The 16,671-nt window shown below is 43.1% G+C and overlaps 1 protein-coding gene across 1 annotated transcript in view; it reads right to left on the bottom strand.

Annotated features, from left to right (window-relative positions):
- Nucleotides 1-16,441, bottom strand: part of LOC126092874 (opioid-binding protein/cell adhesion molecule-like) — a gene marked incomplete at its 5' end in the record, with an annotated part of 627,358 nt that extends 610,917 nt beyond the window's left edge. Inside the window, one exon of the mRNA XM_049908605.1 lies at nt 16,219-16,441. Within this exon, the coding sequence (XP_049764562.1) occupies nt 16,219-16,441 (223 nt within the window). The remainder of the gene's footprint in view (nt 1-16,218) is intronic.
- Between the last annotated feature and the right edge of the window lie 230 nt (nt 16,442-16,671).

Below are 16,671 nucleotides of genomic sequence, written 5' to 3'. Positions count from 1 at the left end.
AAATTTTACTTATAGCGGCCTCCGGCGTGTAGCTATGAGGTTACAGTTTCCTCAACACTGCTTTTCTGTGATCTCCTAAGTAGCTGCAGTGAGGAGTTTGCGTGCGAAGATCTACCGCTGTAAAGAGGTAGGTGAACAAAAATTATAAAAGAAACTGCACTGCAGCAGCAGCAACGTATAATCCGTCGCAATTGGTGCATCGCATGCACGTAAAAAATCAGTCGCAGGTCCAATGATTTGGGAAATGTGGAACACACATTGTACATATCTACGTACATACAGTTTTATAATACACACATCAAAAAAAGTTTTGCCTCAACCCGATTCGCAGAACTCCTGACGATAGATGTGACAATATGATAGACATAGTCCCTTTGACTGTTCACAGATGTCACTAAACGCGCCGAAAGATGTAAAGAACCATGCATGAGCAGCGTCCATTAGAGGAGGAGGTCGGACAGCAGATTACGAAGGAGGTACACGACTCGTGCTATCTGTAGTTCAACCCTGCCTAGACTGTCAATACCGCGGTTCGATAGCGTCCGTATTGTTACTTTGTGGCAGGAAGGGAAGTGTCCAGGCGTCTCGGAGTGAACCAAAACGATGATGTTCGGACATGGTGGAGATACAGAGAGACAGGAGCTGTCGATGACATGCATCGCTCAGGCTGCAGTGGATGACCGCTACCAACCGACTATGACACGGAGGAACCCTGATAGGAACGCCACCATGTTGAATAATACTTTTCGTGCAGTCACAGGACTTCGTGTTACGACTCAAATTGTGCGCAATAAGATGCATGATGCGCAACTTCACTCTCGTCGTCCATGGCGATGTCCAACTTTGCAACTACGACACCATGCAGCACGGTACAGATGGGCCCAACAACATGCCGAATGGACCGCTCAGGATTTGCATCATGTACTCTTCACCGATGAGTGTCGCATATGCTTTCAACCAGACAATCGTCGGAGACGTGTCTGGAGGCAACCCGGTCAGGCTGAACGCCTTAGACACACTCTCCAGCGAGTGCAGTAAAGTGACGAGAACATGCTGCGAATGACTTCCTTCAGGATAACGACATCGCTCGACTAGAGTGGCCAGCATGTTCTGCAGACGGAACCGTGTCCAACATGCGTGGGATACATTGAAAAGTGCTGTTTATAGACGACGTGACCCACCAACCACTGTGAGAGGTCTACACCGAATCGCAGATGAGGAATGGGAAAATCTGGACCAACAGTGCCTTGATAAACTTGTGAATAGTATGCCACGAAGAGGTGTCTACAGCAATCTGGACGACAACCTCTGATGGTCTCGCTGTGCCGGCCGGAGTGGCCGAGCGGTTCTAGGCGCTACAGTCTGGTACCGCGCGACCGCGAGGGTCTCAGGTTCGAATCCTGCCTCAGGCATGGATGTGTGTGATGTCCTTAGGTTAGTTAGGTTTAAGTAGTTCTAAGTTCTAGGGGACTGATGACCTCAGAAGTTAAGTCCCACAGTGCTCAGAGCCATTTTTGGTCTCGCTGTATGGCGATACAACATGCAGTGTGTGGTTTTCATGTGCTTCAAAAATGGCAGAAATTATGCTTATGTTGATCTCTACTCCAACTTTCTATACAGGTTCCGGATCTCTCGGAACCGAGGTGAGGCAAAACTTTTTTTGATGTGTGTATGTATTAATTTGTAAAATCGGACGATGCTTTTTCAAACATTCTATACTTAGAAACTCCATTGTTGCTGCCTTGGATTACGACCGCGTTATGTGAGAAAACAATGTGCCGTACGCAGAGTTCAGCCATAGGTACGGACGGCCGCAGTTCTTGGGGTGAACGTAAGTAATCGCATTGTATCGCTTCCCTATTATAAGCGCAGGCCGGAGTTATTCGCGAAACAGTTAATTAAAGGGCCTTTATTAGTCCGTGGCAACAGCGCCGGTAGCAGGTCCAGCCCCCCTGAGCCCAGCCTAAAAGCATCTTTAATTAAACCCGCCGCTCTTGACCGGGAGCGTCCGCGCCTACGGTATTCTTTACGCTCATTCTTCCCTAATTAACCACTAGATACTCGGCCCATCCACTGTTGCCCGAAACACAGCTAAGCCGGAGGCGTATCTTTCCACGAAAGTGAAGGAACTGGTGGTGGGAGGGGGGCGGATCAGTTGAGAAACCTTTAACAGGAAGGAAACTTTTTTATATTATAAATGCTTTTGTAAACTTTGAGGGAGAACAACGAAAAATATTTCCGAAGCTTTACTCAGAAAGGAAGACAAGGAGGCAAACGCGAACTTACCTGACAATCTATATGTCCTTATTTCATCCAAGGCTGCATTAAGCAGCAAACTTAGGAACTGCACAAGTTTGTATGCTTCCATGGCCCATGTCCATTGGAATAAAATCCATTTGGCGAAATGTTTTGGCAGGTGTGGATACCGTTAGATACCATCTGTACAATTTATTAGTGACATATAAAAATTTGATCCGCACCGAGACTCGAATACAGACATCTGCATAAACGCGAGCGGCCTTTGTAACCACTTCGTCTTTCTCATGGGGTAAACAAACCGGTTTAAAACGACACGATATTTTAGTTCCGAATGACCGGTATTTTTTGGTATTTGTTTAGTCTTGTTTATACCAGGTGTTCTATACTTTTTGCTAAGATCTGGGGATAAAACAGAAAGAATAATTAGCCGTAGCAGCAGTGCTTAAGTATTTTGTTTTCAAATAAACCTTTTTAGTGGTTACTATAGAAAATTGGGAAAGCAGTCAATGCTATTTTAATAATACTACAGAAAGAAGTGAGCAACAAACATTTGAAAAAGAACTGGTGCAGCATTCCTGAGATGATAGTGTCTCTGCTTCCCAGACATCCGTTGCACTGCAGAATCTCGCCAGTCCTAGCGTGGAAATATTCTTACGAAGTCACGTAGCAATGCAGCACAATGCTTCATTTGCTTCAAAGATTATAGATTTGTTTGCCATTTCTACGAAAGAATAAAGGAGAAATGAGATTATGGTAAGAGTAATAGATTAAAAACTTAACTATTTACAACATACAACAAAAACATAAAATACCTGATCTGCTGTCTGTGTCTATAAAATATTCCTTTATCTGCTTGCAGCCCTTGAAAATGGACAAATTAACACGAAAAATTATTCTTCAACCACAGTTTTCACCCTTTGGCACTGACTATTCGTAAAGCCCAAATAGTGATAAGACCCCAAATTACAACATGATTTTTGATCAGAGTTTCAAAAAGTGAGACTGAGTCAGAGAAATAATTTTTTGTAGCATTCAGCCACGTCTCGCTTTTCAAAGAAAGAGCGAACAGTGGACGGGCAAAGTTTTATTTGGCTGTTATTTTAACATTTTTATTTCATATACCTTGAAAGTAAGAGAATCAATTTTTTTCAACCTTTGTTCGATTTATAGTTTTATTACTGGAAATAATAGAAATAAAAAACCAAATAGATTATTTGAGCGGTTTTAACATACATGTTAAACCGGAATGGAACGGAACAGATATAGCCAAACAACGGGTGTTTCAGCGATATCCGTAATCACTACTTCGGCCACTGGTGCAAGCATCCCAGTCTGATCCTAGCTTTCATATGTCGCAATGTACACGTTCCCTAATGCTTGCACACATCCTATGATCCCCGCACGGGGGGAGAACATGTTATTTTACTCGTTTTGCCCCGCATTGACATGTAATAAACGTTTGCAGTGACATCCAGGCATGTGTATATACTATGCAATACAGACATTGCAGGTATGTAAACTCCTTTTGCTTGTTCCGCTGTGTCTTTACGAAATATTAGTGTCTCAAATGTTGGTCTGCAAAATACTGTGTGCATGACATACCCACTGGAATGTCATGAGGGTCAATTACGAGTAACACTCCACTCACAAATGTGACCACTTTGTCTACAGGTCTGACGTCATTTAAACTGAAGAGCCAAAGATACTGGTACACTTGCCTAATATCGTGTAGGGCCCCGCTATCATGCAGAAGTGCCGCAACACGATATAGCATGGACTCGACTAATGTCTGAAGTAGTGCTGAAGGGAATTGACACCATGAATGCTGTGGGGCTGTCCGTAAATGCCTGAGGGTACGAACAGGTGTAGATCTGTTCTGAGCAGCACTTTGCGAGGCATTCCATATGTGTACAATAATGGTCATATCTATGGATTTAGTGCCGGGCGGAAGTGTTTAAACTCAGAATAGTGTTCATGGAAACACTCTGTAGCAATTCTGGACATGTGAGGTGTCGCACTGTCATGATGGAATTGCCCAAGTCCGTCGGAGTGTACAATGAACATGAATGGATGCAGGTGGACCAGAAGGATGCTTACGTACGTGATCACTCCAACTGCACACGCCCCACACCATTTCAGAGTCTCTACCACCTTGAACAGTCCCCTACTGACATGCAGGGTCCATGGATTCATGAGGCTGTCTCCATACCCGTACACCTCCATTCGCTTGATACAATTTAAACCGAGACTCGTCCGACCATGTTTCCAGTCATCAACAGTCCAATGTCAGTGTTGACGGGTCCAGCCAAGGCATAAAGCTTCGTGTTGTGCAGTCATCAAGGGTATACGAGTGGACCTCCAGCTCCGAAATCCCATCTGGATGATGTTTCAGTGAATGGTTCGCACGCTGACACTTGACGGCCAAGCATTGAAATCTGCATCAGTTTGCCGAAGGGGTGCATTTGTGTTACGTGGAACGATTCTCTTCAGTCGTCGTTGGTCTCATTGTTACAGTATCTTTTTCCGGTCGCAGCGATGTCGGAGATTCGATGTTTTACTCGATTCCTGAAATTCACGGTACACTCGTGAATTGATCGTAAGGGATAATTCCCACTTCCTCGATACCAGTCCATATGAGGATCGCAGTTCCATTTTACAAGCATCGGAAGACATCTCAAAGTTATGTAAATTTCCGTTCTTGCTGGCTGAACTTGACGTTAATATACGTGACTGGGACAGCTGACTTGGACGGACTATTAAGTGTCGTAGTCGAATTTTCACAATGAATGCCAGTTATTATCTACAGTCTTGACGTTGATCAAAGTAACTAAAGACGATCACAAAGATGTGTGCTCACAATCAACGATCTGTAACTAACACACGATACCATCCACATAATCTGCGAAACTGTGTATTCCTCTTAGTATTTTACGATGCTAGTCGCAGGTTATTTATCTAGCGGCTTCCTGGTGTAATAAAAATTTTCAATGTTTGGTATAATTATTGACCGAACGGAAAATTTTAAAATGGTGCTATAACCTACTCATCTGGAGGTATATTCTTATGTTGCAGGTTTAACACGATAAGACAAGTATTAGTGATAGAAACTATGCATAACTTTCGGGGGAATTTAATCGTACGTTCACAAAAACACAGAATATATTGTGTGTGAAATCTTATGAGACTTAACTGCTAAGGTCATCAGTCCCACAGAATATATTCTTCAACTATCTGAGAATGAGAGCACTTCCTGACTTGCAACAAACTTTTGCGCATATCTTCAACCCTTTACGAAACTTTTTGTCGGTGACGCCCCCACAACATAGAAAAACTAAAAAAGGTTATCGATTACGACTCTTGCACTGTTTATGCAGCAAAAATTCGGCATCAACCAAGTTTTGTACACATTACTTCTTTACTACTATCTCTATCCGAATCACATTTTGCAGGAAGTATCCTCAGACACCACTAAATATACTTGAAAAATAACATATTTGTGCGCCAAATAAGTCAGGAATATGACGTCATAAAGTTTGACATGCAGAAAAGGTAACATTTACATAAAACAAAGAGCAATTTATCCAGACGATAACCATCCAGTGTTCGACAGTAAGATGACTAACCGTCTTCCAACAGGCTTTCAACTTAATTTCAATATTTTTCTACGCTTACATGTTTACCGTCAAATATTAACTCATTTTAAAATTAATCAGGAGTGTCAACTTATTTTATACATGATAGTCTACAGGAAAATTAAAGAGACCTTTGGAAAAAAGAAAACCACTTACATGAATATCAAGAGCTCAAATGGAAACCCAGTTCTAAGCAAAGAAAGGAAAGCAGAAAGGTGGATGGAGTATATAGAGGGTCTATACAAGGGCGATGTTCCTGAGGACAATATTATGGAAATGGAAGAGAATGTAGATGAAGATGAAATGGGAGATACGATACTGCGTGAAGAGTTTGACAGAGCACTGGAAGACCTGAGTCGAAACAAGGCCCCGGGAGTAGACATCATTCAATTAGAACTACTGACAGCCTTGGGAGAGCCAGTTCTAACAAAACTCTACCATCTAGTGAGCAAGATGTATGACACACGCGAAATACCCTCAGAGTTAAAGAAGAATATAATAATTCCAATGCCAAAGAAAGCAGGTGTTGACATATGTGAAAATTACCGAACTATCAGTTTAATATGCCACGGATGGAAAATACTAACACAAATTCTTTACAGACGAATGGAAAAACTGGAAGAAGCCGACCTTGGCGAAGATCAGTTTGGATTCCGTAGAAATGCTGGAACACGTGAGGCAATACTGACCCTACGACTTATCTTAGAAAATAGATCAAGGAAAGGCAAACCTACGTTTCTAGCATTTGTAGCCTTAGAGAAAGCTTTTGACAAAGTTGACTGGAATACTCTCTTTCAAATTCGGAAGGTGGCAGGGGTAAAATACAAGGAGCGAAAGGCTATTTACAATTTGTACAGAAACCAGAAGATAGTTATAAGAGTCGAGGGGCATGAAAGGGAAGCAGTGGTTGGCAAGGAAGTGAGACAGGGTTGCTGCCTATCCCAGATGTTATTCAATCTGTATATTGAGCAAGCAGTAAAGGAAACAGAAAAAAAAATTCGGAGTATGAATTAAAATCCAAGGAAAAAATATAAAAACTTTGAGGTTCGCCGATGACATTGTATTTCTGTCAGAGACAGCAAAGGACCTGGAAGAGCAGTTGAACGGAATGGACACAGTCTTGAAAGGAGGATATAAGATGAACAGATGAACATAAACAAAAGTGAAACGAGGATAATGGAATGTAGTCGATTTAAATCGGGTGATGCTGAGGGAATTAGATTAGGAAATGAGACGCTTAAAGTAGTGAAGAGTTTTGCTATTTGGGGAGAAAAAAAACTCATGATGATCGAAGTAGAGAGGACATAAAATGTAGACTGGGCAATGGCAAGGAAAGCGTTTCTGAAGAAGAGAAATTTGTTAACATCGAGTACAGATTTAAGTGTCAGGAAGTCGTTTCTGAGAGTATATGTATAGAGTGTAGTCATGCGTGGAAGTGAAACATTGACGATAAATAGTGTAGACAAGAAGAGAATAGAAGCTTTCGAAACGTGGTGCTACAGAAGAATGCTGAGGATTAGATGGGTAGATCACGTAACTAATGAGGAGGTATTGAATAGAACTGGAGAGAGAAAAAATGCACAACTTGACTTGAAGAAGGGATCGGTTGGTAGGACATATTCTTTGGCATCAAGAGATCACCAGTTTGGTATTGGAGGGCAGCGTACAGGGTAAAAATTGTAGAGGGAGACCAAGAGATGAATACACTAATCAGATTGAGAAGGATGTAGTTTGCAGTAGGTACTGGGAGATGAAGAACCTTGCACAGGATAGCGTAGCAAGGAGAGCTGCATCAACCCAGTCTCTGGATTGAAGACCTCAACAACAACAGTTCGATGCTTTATAAAGAATTTTCCTAGTTTATAGTTGGCCAGCGTTGCTCTCAGACTCGCGCCGACACACATCCACCAAGATGAGCACCCCTCAAGCAGCAACTAGCGCGAATCACTTGTTGGGCATTGTTCGTAACATCCAGGAATGCACTAATAGATTGGGTCTGTCAATATTTTGGCTTAATTTGTGTTACAGTCAGATTGTTTTAGCGAGTACGTTAATAAGTGTTTGTTTACCCCTAACCAAGTTTAAAAAAATCTTAATTCCTCCCGAACAGGCCATTAAGAGAGCAGAATGTGTCGCTCCGGGAACTCACAGACGTCGAACTTGGGGGGGGGGGGGGGGAGATCAGTGTTTAACGTCCCGTCGACAACGAGGTCATTAGAGACGGAGCGCAAGCTCGGGTGAAGGAAGGATGGGGAAGGAAATCGGCCGTGCCCTTTCAAAGGAACCATCCCGGCATTTGCCTGAAGCGATTTAGGGAAATCACGGAAAACCTAAATCAGGATGGCCGGAGACGGGATTGAACCGTCGTCCTCCCGAATGCGAGTCCAGTGTGCTAACCACTGCGCCACCTCGCTCGGTGTCGAACTTGGTTAGGTGATTGAGTGGCACTTGTGTCATACGTCTGAACGCGAGATTTCCACACTCCTAAACATCCCTACGTCCACTGTTTCCGATATGATACTGAAGTGGAAACGTGAAGGGACACGTACAGTATAAAAGTGTACAAGCCGACCTCGTCGGTTATATGAAAGAGACCATCGATAGTTGAAGAGGGTCGTAATGTGTAACAGACAGCTATTAGACCATCACAAAGAAATCCAAACTGATTCAGGGTCCACTGCAAGTACCATGACAGTTAGGCGGGAGGTGAGAAAACTTGGATTCCATGGTCAAGCGGCTGCTCACAAGCCACAAAATCTCACCGGAAAATGCCAAACGGCAACTTGCTTGGTGGGAGGAGCGTAAACATTGGACGATTGAACAGTGGAAAAACGTTCTGTGGAGTGACGAATCACGGTACACAATGTGGCGATCCGATGGCAGGGTGTGGTATGGCGAATGACGGGTACACCTCATCGGCCAGCGTATGTAGTAACAACAGTAAAATTCGGAGGCGGTGGTGTTATGGTGTGGTCGTGTTATTCACGGAGGTGGCTAGCAGCCCTTGTTTTGCGTGGCACTGTCACAGTATAGGGCTACATTGATGTTTTAAGTGCCTTCTTGCTTCCCACTGTTGGATAGCAATTCGGGGATGGCGATTGCATCTTTCTCCACCATCGAGTACCTGTTCAAAATGCACGACCTGTGGCAGAGTGGTTACACAATAATAACACCCCCGTAATGGACTGGCCTGCACAGAGCCCTGACCTGAATCCTATACAACACCTTTTGGATGTTTTGGATCGTCGAAATGGTGCCAGGCCTCACCGACCGACATCGACACCTCTCCTCAGTGCAGCACTCCGTGAAGACTGGGCTACCATTCCCCAAGAAACCTTCCAGCACCTGATTAAACGTATGCCTGCTACAGTGGAAGCTGTCATCGAGGCTAAGGGTGAGCCAACACCATACTGAATTCCAGCATTACCAATGGAGGGCGCCACGAACCTGTAAGTCATTTTCATTCAGGTGTTCGGATACTTTTGGTCACATAGTAAGTTTCTTATAAGTGCCCAAATAAAGTTGCGTTGATTGTAAGCGTAGGGTTCCGCGGCCATTACCACTGCCAACAGAATTCTTCTGGGCTGCTAATCACATTGTCAATATATAAAATTGTCAGTTTCGGCCGCTATTGCAGGTGAGGTTCCTCAGGGATTTGTGCTGAGCTGACTGCTGAAAGACTTTAGATCTTACATAGTTGCGGAGAAAGCTGTTTACGTAATTTGATATGGTACTTGAGGATAGGAGGAGGGGTATTAGGCTTTCTTTATTGGTCTTCATGTTATTCTTTTTCATTATTGGATAAAGACTTGCTTGATTGGTGTTGCGGCCATTTCTGGAAACCGGCGAATTAAAACGGGCGCTAGCTGTGAGGCAGCACTTTTTACTTGTCGCCAGGTGCGGTCTGCGGATCTAATTGTTAGTTTTGACGTCAAGAAGTCTCTATTCACGAATGTGCCAGTGCCAGACAAGATGATCATCTTAGAGGAACATGTGGCACCTGACATCTGCGAACTAGTGCGCCACTATTTGACAACCTATTTAAGGTGGAAAAAGGATTTTTATGAACAGACGGAACGTGTAGCTATGGACACCCCTCTCTCGCCTATTGCAGCAGATGTCTTCATGGAGGCATGTGAAGAAACAGCTCTCCAGTCCGCACCATTATGCACTGACTTCTGGCTCTGACATGTTGATGATACCTTCGTCATATGGCCACATGGAAAGGAAGAACTACAGGAATTCCACCAAAATTTCATTCAACAGCATAGTAAAATACAATTTGCTGTGGAGACTGAAAAGAATGGGGTGCAGCTTTTCCTCGACATGGAAGTTTACCGAAAGCCTGATGGTAATCTTGGCAACAGAGAATACAGAAGAGTGACCATCACGGGCAGATAGCTTCTCGCTTCCTTCCACCATCATCCTACGCAGAAGAAGTCCGCCCTTCGCACTTTAACAAGTAGAGCCCACAGTATCAGCGATGACGAACACCTGGAGGCGGAACTACGAAACTGCAGATCCATTTTTGGAGCCAATGATTATAGCAAGAATATACTAGATAAAACTATGATAACAAAGGGTGAAGGCAGTAGGGAAGCGGTGAAGGAAGCACAGAACATAGCCGTATTACCATATGTACAAGGTGTCACTGAAGGTGTGGGCAAAATTCTCCGCCGATTCAGTGTCAAGCAAGTCTTTCGGAGCAATTACAAAGTAAAAGACATTCTCGCTCAACGAAAGGTGCGGTCGACAAGCTAAACACTGCACGAGTCTACGAAATCAGTTACGAATGTGTACTGTAGGCAGACGAAATGGGGCGGCCAATCAGTACACGATCTGCAGAGCATGAGATATATCAATCGGGGACAACGCACGAGGTCAGCGGTGGCGCAATACGGGGATGAATGCGACAAAGAGGTAATATTCCATGGTACTGGCGAAACAGCCATTTACATTGAGAAGGAAGATTAGAGAGACGATAAAAATAGCCAAGCGGCCCGCCAACATGAATAGAGAGGACGGGTACGGGCTTTCGGCGTCCTGGCTGCCTGCAATGACAACGCTAACGGAGGAGAGAGCGCGCAAAGCAATTCACACAGGCGCGCGGGAGACCGCGGTGGTCATACGCCCCAGAGAGAGCGCAGGCATGCCGCAGCCCGCACCTGAGAACAGGTAAACAGCGCTGCGTCACAGCTAACTCCCGTTTCTAATTCGTCGGTTTCCACCAATGGCATGAAATAATATAAACACCAATTGGGCACATCTTTATCCACTAGTGACAAGGAATAGTATAAAGACGAACACGAGTGCCAAACACCCCTCCTACTATTCTCAAGTATTCCATCAAATTACGTAAACAGCTTCCTCCGCTACTATATAAGAGTCTCTCTCACTCAGCAGTCAGCTCAGCAAAAAAGCCCTGAGGAAGGCCACTTGCAATAGGGGCCGAAACGTCGGACATTTTTATGTACTTACACTGCACTCAACAACCCAGAGGAATTTTATTGACGTATTTCTGTTGATTATTTTATGAGTCAGTTAGAACGTTGCCCTATTCTTTCTGATTTAGTGTACGGAGAATATTTTGGGTATCTCTATTGATTGGTACTATTTGCAAACATTTTCATAATGTCAATAAAATGCCACCAAGCAAAAGATATTTCAATCGTCCTTGTTTCAGAATAATCCATTTAAATCGTCAGAGTACTAAGAATTTCATTTCAGCTGACTGTATCCTTCTTTGGACTTTCTTACTTACTGCGGAGGTTCCACTTCCCTATGTAAACGTAGGTGTTGCCACTAGTTTCTAGATATTTGTCTTTGTACCTTTCCCTGTTTTTATCGGCCAATGTTCTATATTTTGTGCCACATATCATTTGAAACTTGTTTAAGGTATAGGAGATGTCAGTATCATAATCATGACCTACATCACAACCTAATAACTCAAAATGAGATACCTGTTCGACTGATTTTCGAACGAGCATTATTTTAGAATGCACTGGATATTTTACTTCAAATAAAATAATTTTTCAATGAAATGAATACCCCTAGCTGCCTACAGGAGTTGACATAAGTCAACGGGGACTGTTTAAAATGTTTGCCCCGACCGGTACTCGAACCCGGGATCTCCTGCTTACATGACAGATGCTCTATCCATCTTTTTCTTTAAAAAATCTCATTTTTGTTCGCTTTTGTTTGTTGAATCTGCTCGGGGCGGACGTCGTAAGACACCCGTTTAAGTGCGTCGTTGATAGATTACTCAGTTTTTTTTATTTATTTTTTTTTTATTACGGAGGGCAGCTAACCCTCTGATCGAAGAAGCTGAGCTACCATGCCTGCAGTCCATCTGAGCCACCGAGGACATAGAGGATAGTGCGACTGCAGGGACTTATCTCTGGCACGCCTCTCGTGAGACCCACATTCCCAACTTACTGTCCCGCACTATATTCATAGTGCCGCTACCCATTATACTCATTACTCGCGGCTTTTTACCGATTCCCATAAGAGTTCAGGCACTGTTTGTCCGTCCGCACAGAAGATGATGGTCAAATGGCCGGTGAGTCTTACTATATATATATTGAAACGCGTACGTTTCATATGTATTCATTACCAGCAATGGCGAGCCATGAGAGAATCTCTGACCAGAGAGTTATTTATCGTTGCTAGTCTGCGCTTGACCGCGTGAGAGTTTAGTTGCTAGTTGCACTCAGTTCGGTCGCGAGTAGTTGTTGCGAGTGGACGGTTGTACTGAGCGGGCGTCGACATGGATCGGCGGCGTGCTCTCCCTCCATCTCTGGTCACGGTTCTGGACGAGGTATATTGTTGTCGAAGGTAATGAAGCAGCATTGTGCTCAGCTAATAACGTATATTGATTGTAATTAATTTGTTCAAGAATTCCCCCAATAATAAGTTTGTTTTCAAAGCAATCGTTTAAGAAAAGAATCATTCCAATTGAAACAATATTTCCTATGCTTTTCCTCCCAGAACCAATTTATCAGATTAATTGTTGCACAGGGCCAAGGGTCAGCGCGGCTGCTCTTATAAAATTTACCAGGTACATTTTAGCGTTAATTTTGTGGGGAGTTAACATTTTTGCACATTTTTATTATCATTGACTTTTATTACTGTGGGGAGCTAACATTCTGGCTCATTTGCATTGTACTTAACATTGACTTTCATAATTTTGGTACGAGGTTACACATTCAATATTATTGACTATAATATTTATCTTGGGAGGTTACACTTAGCTCAATTTCCATTATTCATTAATTTTCATTTAACAAAATATCATTACTTGGAGGTTACTATATATATATATATATATATATATATATATATATATATATATATATATATAGGATGACTCACCTAACGTTACCGCTCTGGATATATTTCGTAAACCACATCAAATACTGACGAACCGATTCCACAGACCGAACGTGAGGAGAGGGGCTAGTGTAATTGGTTAATACAAACCATAAAAAAATGCACGAAAGTATGTTTTTTAACACAAACCTACGTTTTTTAAAATGGAAATCCGTTAGTTTTGGTAGCACATCTGAACATATAAACAAATACGTAATCAGTGCCGTTTGTTGCATTGTAACATGTTAATTACATCCGGAGATATTGTAACCTAAAGTTGACGCTTGAGTACCACTCCTCCGCTGTTTGATCGTGTGTATCGGAGAATTACGTAGGGACCCAAAGGGAACGGTGATGGACCTTAGGTACAGAAGAGACTGGAACAGCACATTACTTCCACATGCAAACACCTTTTTATTGGTCTTTTTCACTGACGCACATGTACATTACCATGAGGGGTGAGGTACACGTACACACGTGGTTTCCGTTTTCAATTACGGAGTGGAATAGAGTGTGTCCCGACATGTCAGGCCAATAGATGTTCAATGTGGTGGCCATCATTTGCTGCACACAATTGCAAACTCTGGCGTAATGAATGTCGTACACGCCGCAGTACATCTGGTGTAATGTTGCCGCAGGCTGCCACAATGCGTTGTTTCATATCCTCTGGGGTTGTAGGCACATCAAGGTACACATTCTCCTTTAACGTACCCCACAGAAAGAAGTCCAGAGGTGTAAGATCAGGAGAACTTGCTGGCCAATTTCTGCGTCCTCCACGTCCTATGAAACGCCCGTGGCCCGTGTTTACTACAACACGCAACTGAACGTCGGAGGTTTCAAGCGTCAACTTTAGGTTACAATATCTCCGGATGTAATTAACGTTTTACAATGCAACAAACGGCACTGATTAAGTATTTGTTTATATGTTCAGATGTGCTAACAAAACTAATGTGGTTCCATTTAAAAAAACGTAGGTTTGTGTTAAAAAACATACTTCCGTGCATTTTTGTATGGTTTGTATTAAACAATTACACTAGCCCCTCTCCTCACGTTTGGTCTGTGGAATCGGTTCGTCAGTATTTGATGTGGTTTACGAAATATATCCAGCGGTAACGTCAGGTGACTCACCCTGTATATATATATATATATATATATATATATATATATATATATATATGGAGATAACTTTTTTTTATTTTCTAATGTTTGTAAGCTATGGAGTTTTCTTATTATCCAAATGATGCAGAAAAAATTGTAAAACATTCTCCTTCATATGTAACATTACATTTATTCACCAGCAAAGAATATAGGATTTAATTTTGTGATTGTAGGAGCTAACTGAATTCCTGGGTGGAATTAATTTCGTTCCTGGGTTAACTTCTCGTTTCCATTATCTAACAATGTAGTCAGAGTAGATATTAAGTAAAGTATGTGAGAGACTGAAACATTTTCGTACTTTTCTATTTATTTCTATGGTCCTGTTCTCCCTTTGTCTGTTGTAATTCAAATTTTCTTATTTAACGCCAGAACATGTATAACTTGCATTAAATGTTTAGGATAAGCTCATCTTTCCGTCATAGTCCATAACATATACGTACTCATTTTGTCGACGGCTTTTTCACAATGTACAAATGCAGTATGAGTCTCCAGATTATGTTGCCGCCTTTTTCAGTTATCTACCGCCATATTGTAATACTGTCGCTGCATGATCGCCGTGTGCTAAACCCATTTTGTTTCTCCAGTAACTGGCCGGTGTGGCCGAGCGGTTCAAGGCCCTTCAGCCTAGAACCGCGCGACCGCTACGATCGCAGTTTCGAATCCTGCCTGGGGCATGGATGTGTGTCATGTTCTTTGGTTAGTTAGGTTTAAGTAGTTCTAAGTTCTAGGGGACTGATGACGTCAGATGTTAAGTCCCATAGTGCTCAGAGCCATTTGTACCATTTTCTCCAGTAAGGGGGCGCCACCTGTTTTTCAGAGTCTGTTATTAACTATACGTGCATGTTATTTGCAGCCAGTGTTCAACATACTTATTGCTCTGTAATTACCAAATGGCTCTGAGCAGTATGGGACTTATCTTCTGAGGTCATCAGTCCCCTAGAACTTAGAACTACTTAAACCTAACTAACCTAAGGACATTAAATGAAACAACAAGTTTACTGTTACCTGTCACCGTTTTATTTTAATTTTTCCACGACGCATTTCGAAGGTCTAAACCTCCATCATCGGGTGGATTTACATTAGTTAGTATTACATATGTGTGTATGTTGTGTTACGATTTTGGAGGCACTTGTGGCACTGCCTCCAGTGGTCACAGGTTCCTTTTTCTGCCTTAACACTTCACATGTATACTACCACATTTGTAAACAAGGCCATATTTGTTTACAAATGTGGCAGTATACATGTGAAGTGTTAAGACAGAAAAAGGAACCTGTGACCACTGGAGGCAGTGCCACAAGTGCCTCCAAAATCGTAACACAACATACACACATATGTAATACTAACTAATGTAAACCCACCCGATGATGGAGGTTTAAACCTTCGAAACGCATCGTGGAAAAAATAAAATAAAACGGTGACTGGTAACAGTAAACTTGTTGTTTCATTTAATGTCAGTAACAGTCACGGTAAAGCCTAACCTAAAAATGTTTGAATTAAATTTAACCTAAGGACGTCACACACATCCATGCCCGAGGCAGGATTCGAACCTGCGACCGATGCGGTCGCGCGGTTCCAGACTGTAGCGCCTAGAACCGCTCGGCCACACCAGCCGGCTGTAATTATCACATTTGGTTCCTAAATAAGAGCAGCAACCTGTTTCAAAAGTTATTGGGGAAAGGGTCTGGATGATTCATCAAACTAACCTTCTAGCATCTGACCTGCGACAACATACATGACTTTTGCTGCGATCGAGACAAATATTCGGGCCAAGAGAGGTTTGGCGTGCCCGCTGGGTACTCACCGACGACGTCGAGGCGCACCTGCAGCGCCATGATGGGCAGCGAGCTGACCTGGCACTCGTAGACGCCGGTGTCGCGGTGGGTCACCCAGCGGATCTCCAGCTGCCACTCGGCGGGCCCGACGCGCGACGCGCTGATGCGCTGGTCGCTCGAGTACGTGTACGAGCCCACCGTCAGGATGTGCAGGTCCCGGTGGCGCACCCAGGACACCTGCGGCCGGACAAAGGATTACCTCACCACTGCGGCTCTCTCCCCTACCTCCACCACAGTCAGCACTCGGGCCGGACTAGACGTTCAGCGTCATTAGAAGAGTGAAGATTATAAACCAGTCACTGTTCGGATTTAAAAAAAAAAATGGTTCAAATGGTTCTGAGCACTATGGGACTTAACATCTTAGGTCATCAGTGCCCTAGAACTTAGAACTACTTAAACCCAGCTAATCTAAGGACATCACA

This window comes from Schistocerca cancellata, chromosome 7 (assembly GCF_023864275.1).
Source record: "Schistocerca cancellata isolate TAMUIC-IGC-003103 chromosome 7, iqSchCanc2.1, whole genome shotgun sequence".
NCBI lineage: Eukaryota > Metazoa > Arthropoda > Insecta > Orthoptera > Acrididae > Schistocerca > Schistocerca cancellata.
The sequence above is the reverse complement of the archived record's forward strand: the minus strand, read 5'-3'. Positions and strand labels throughout refer to the sequence as shown.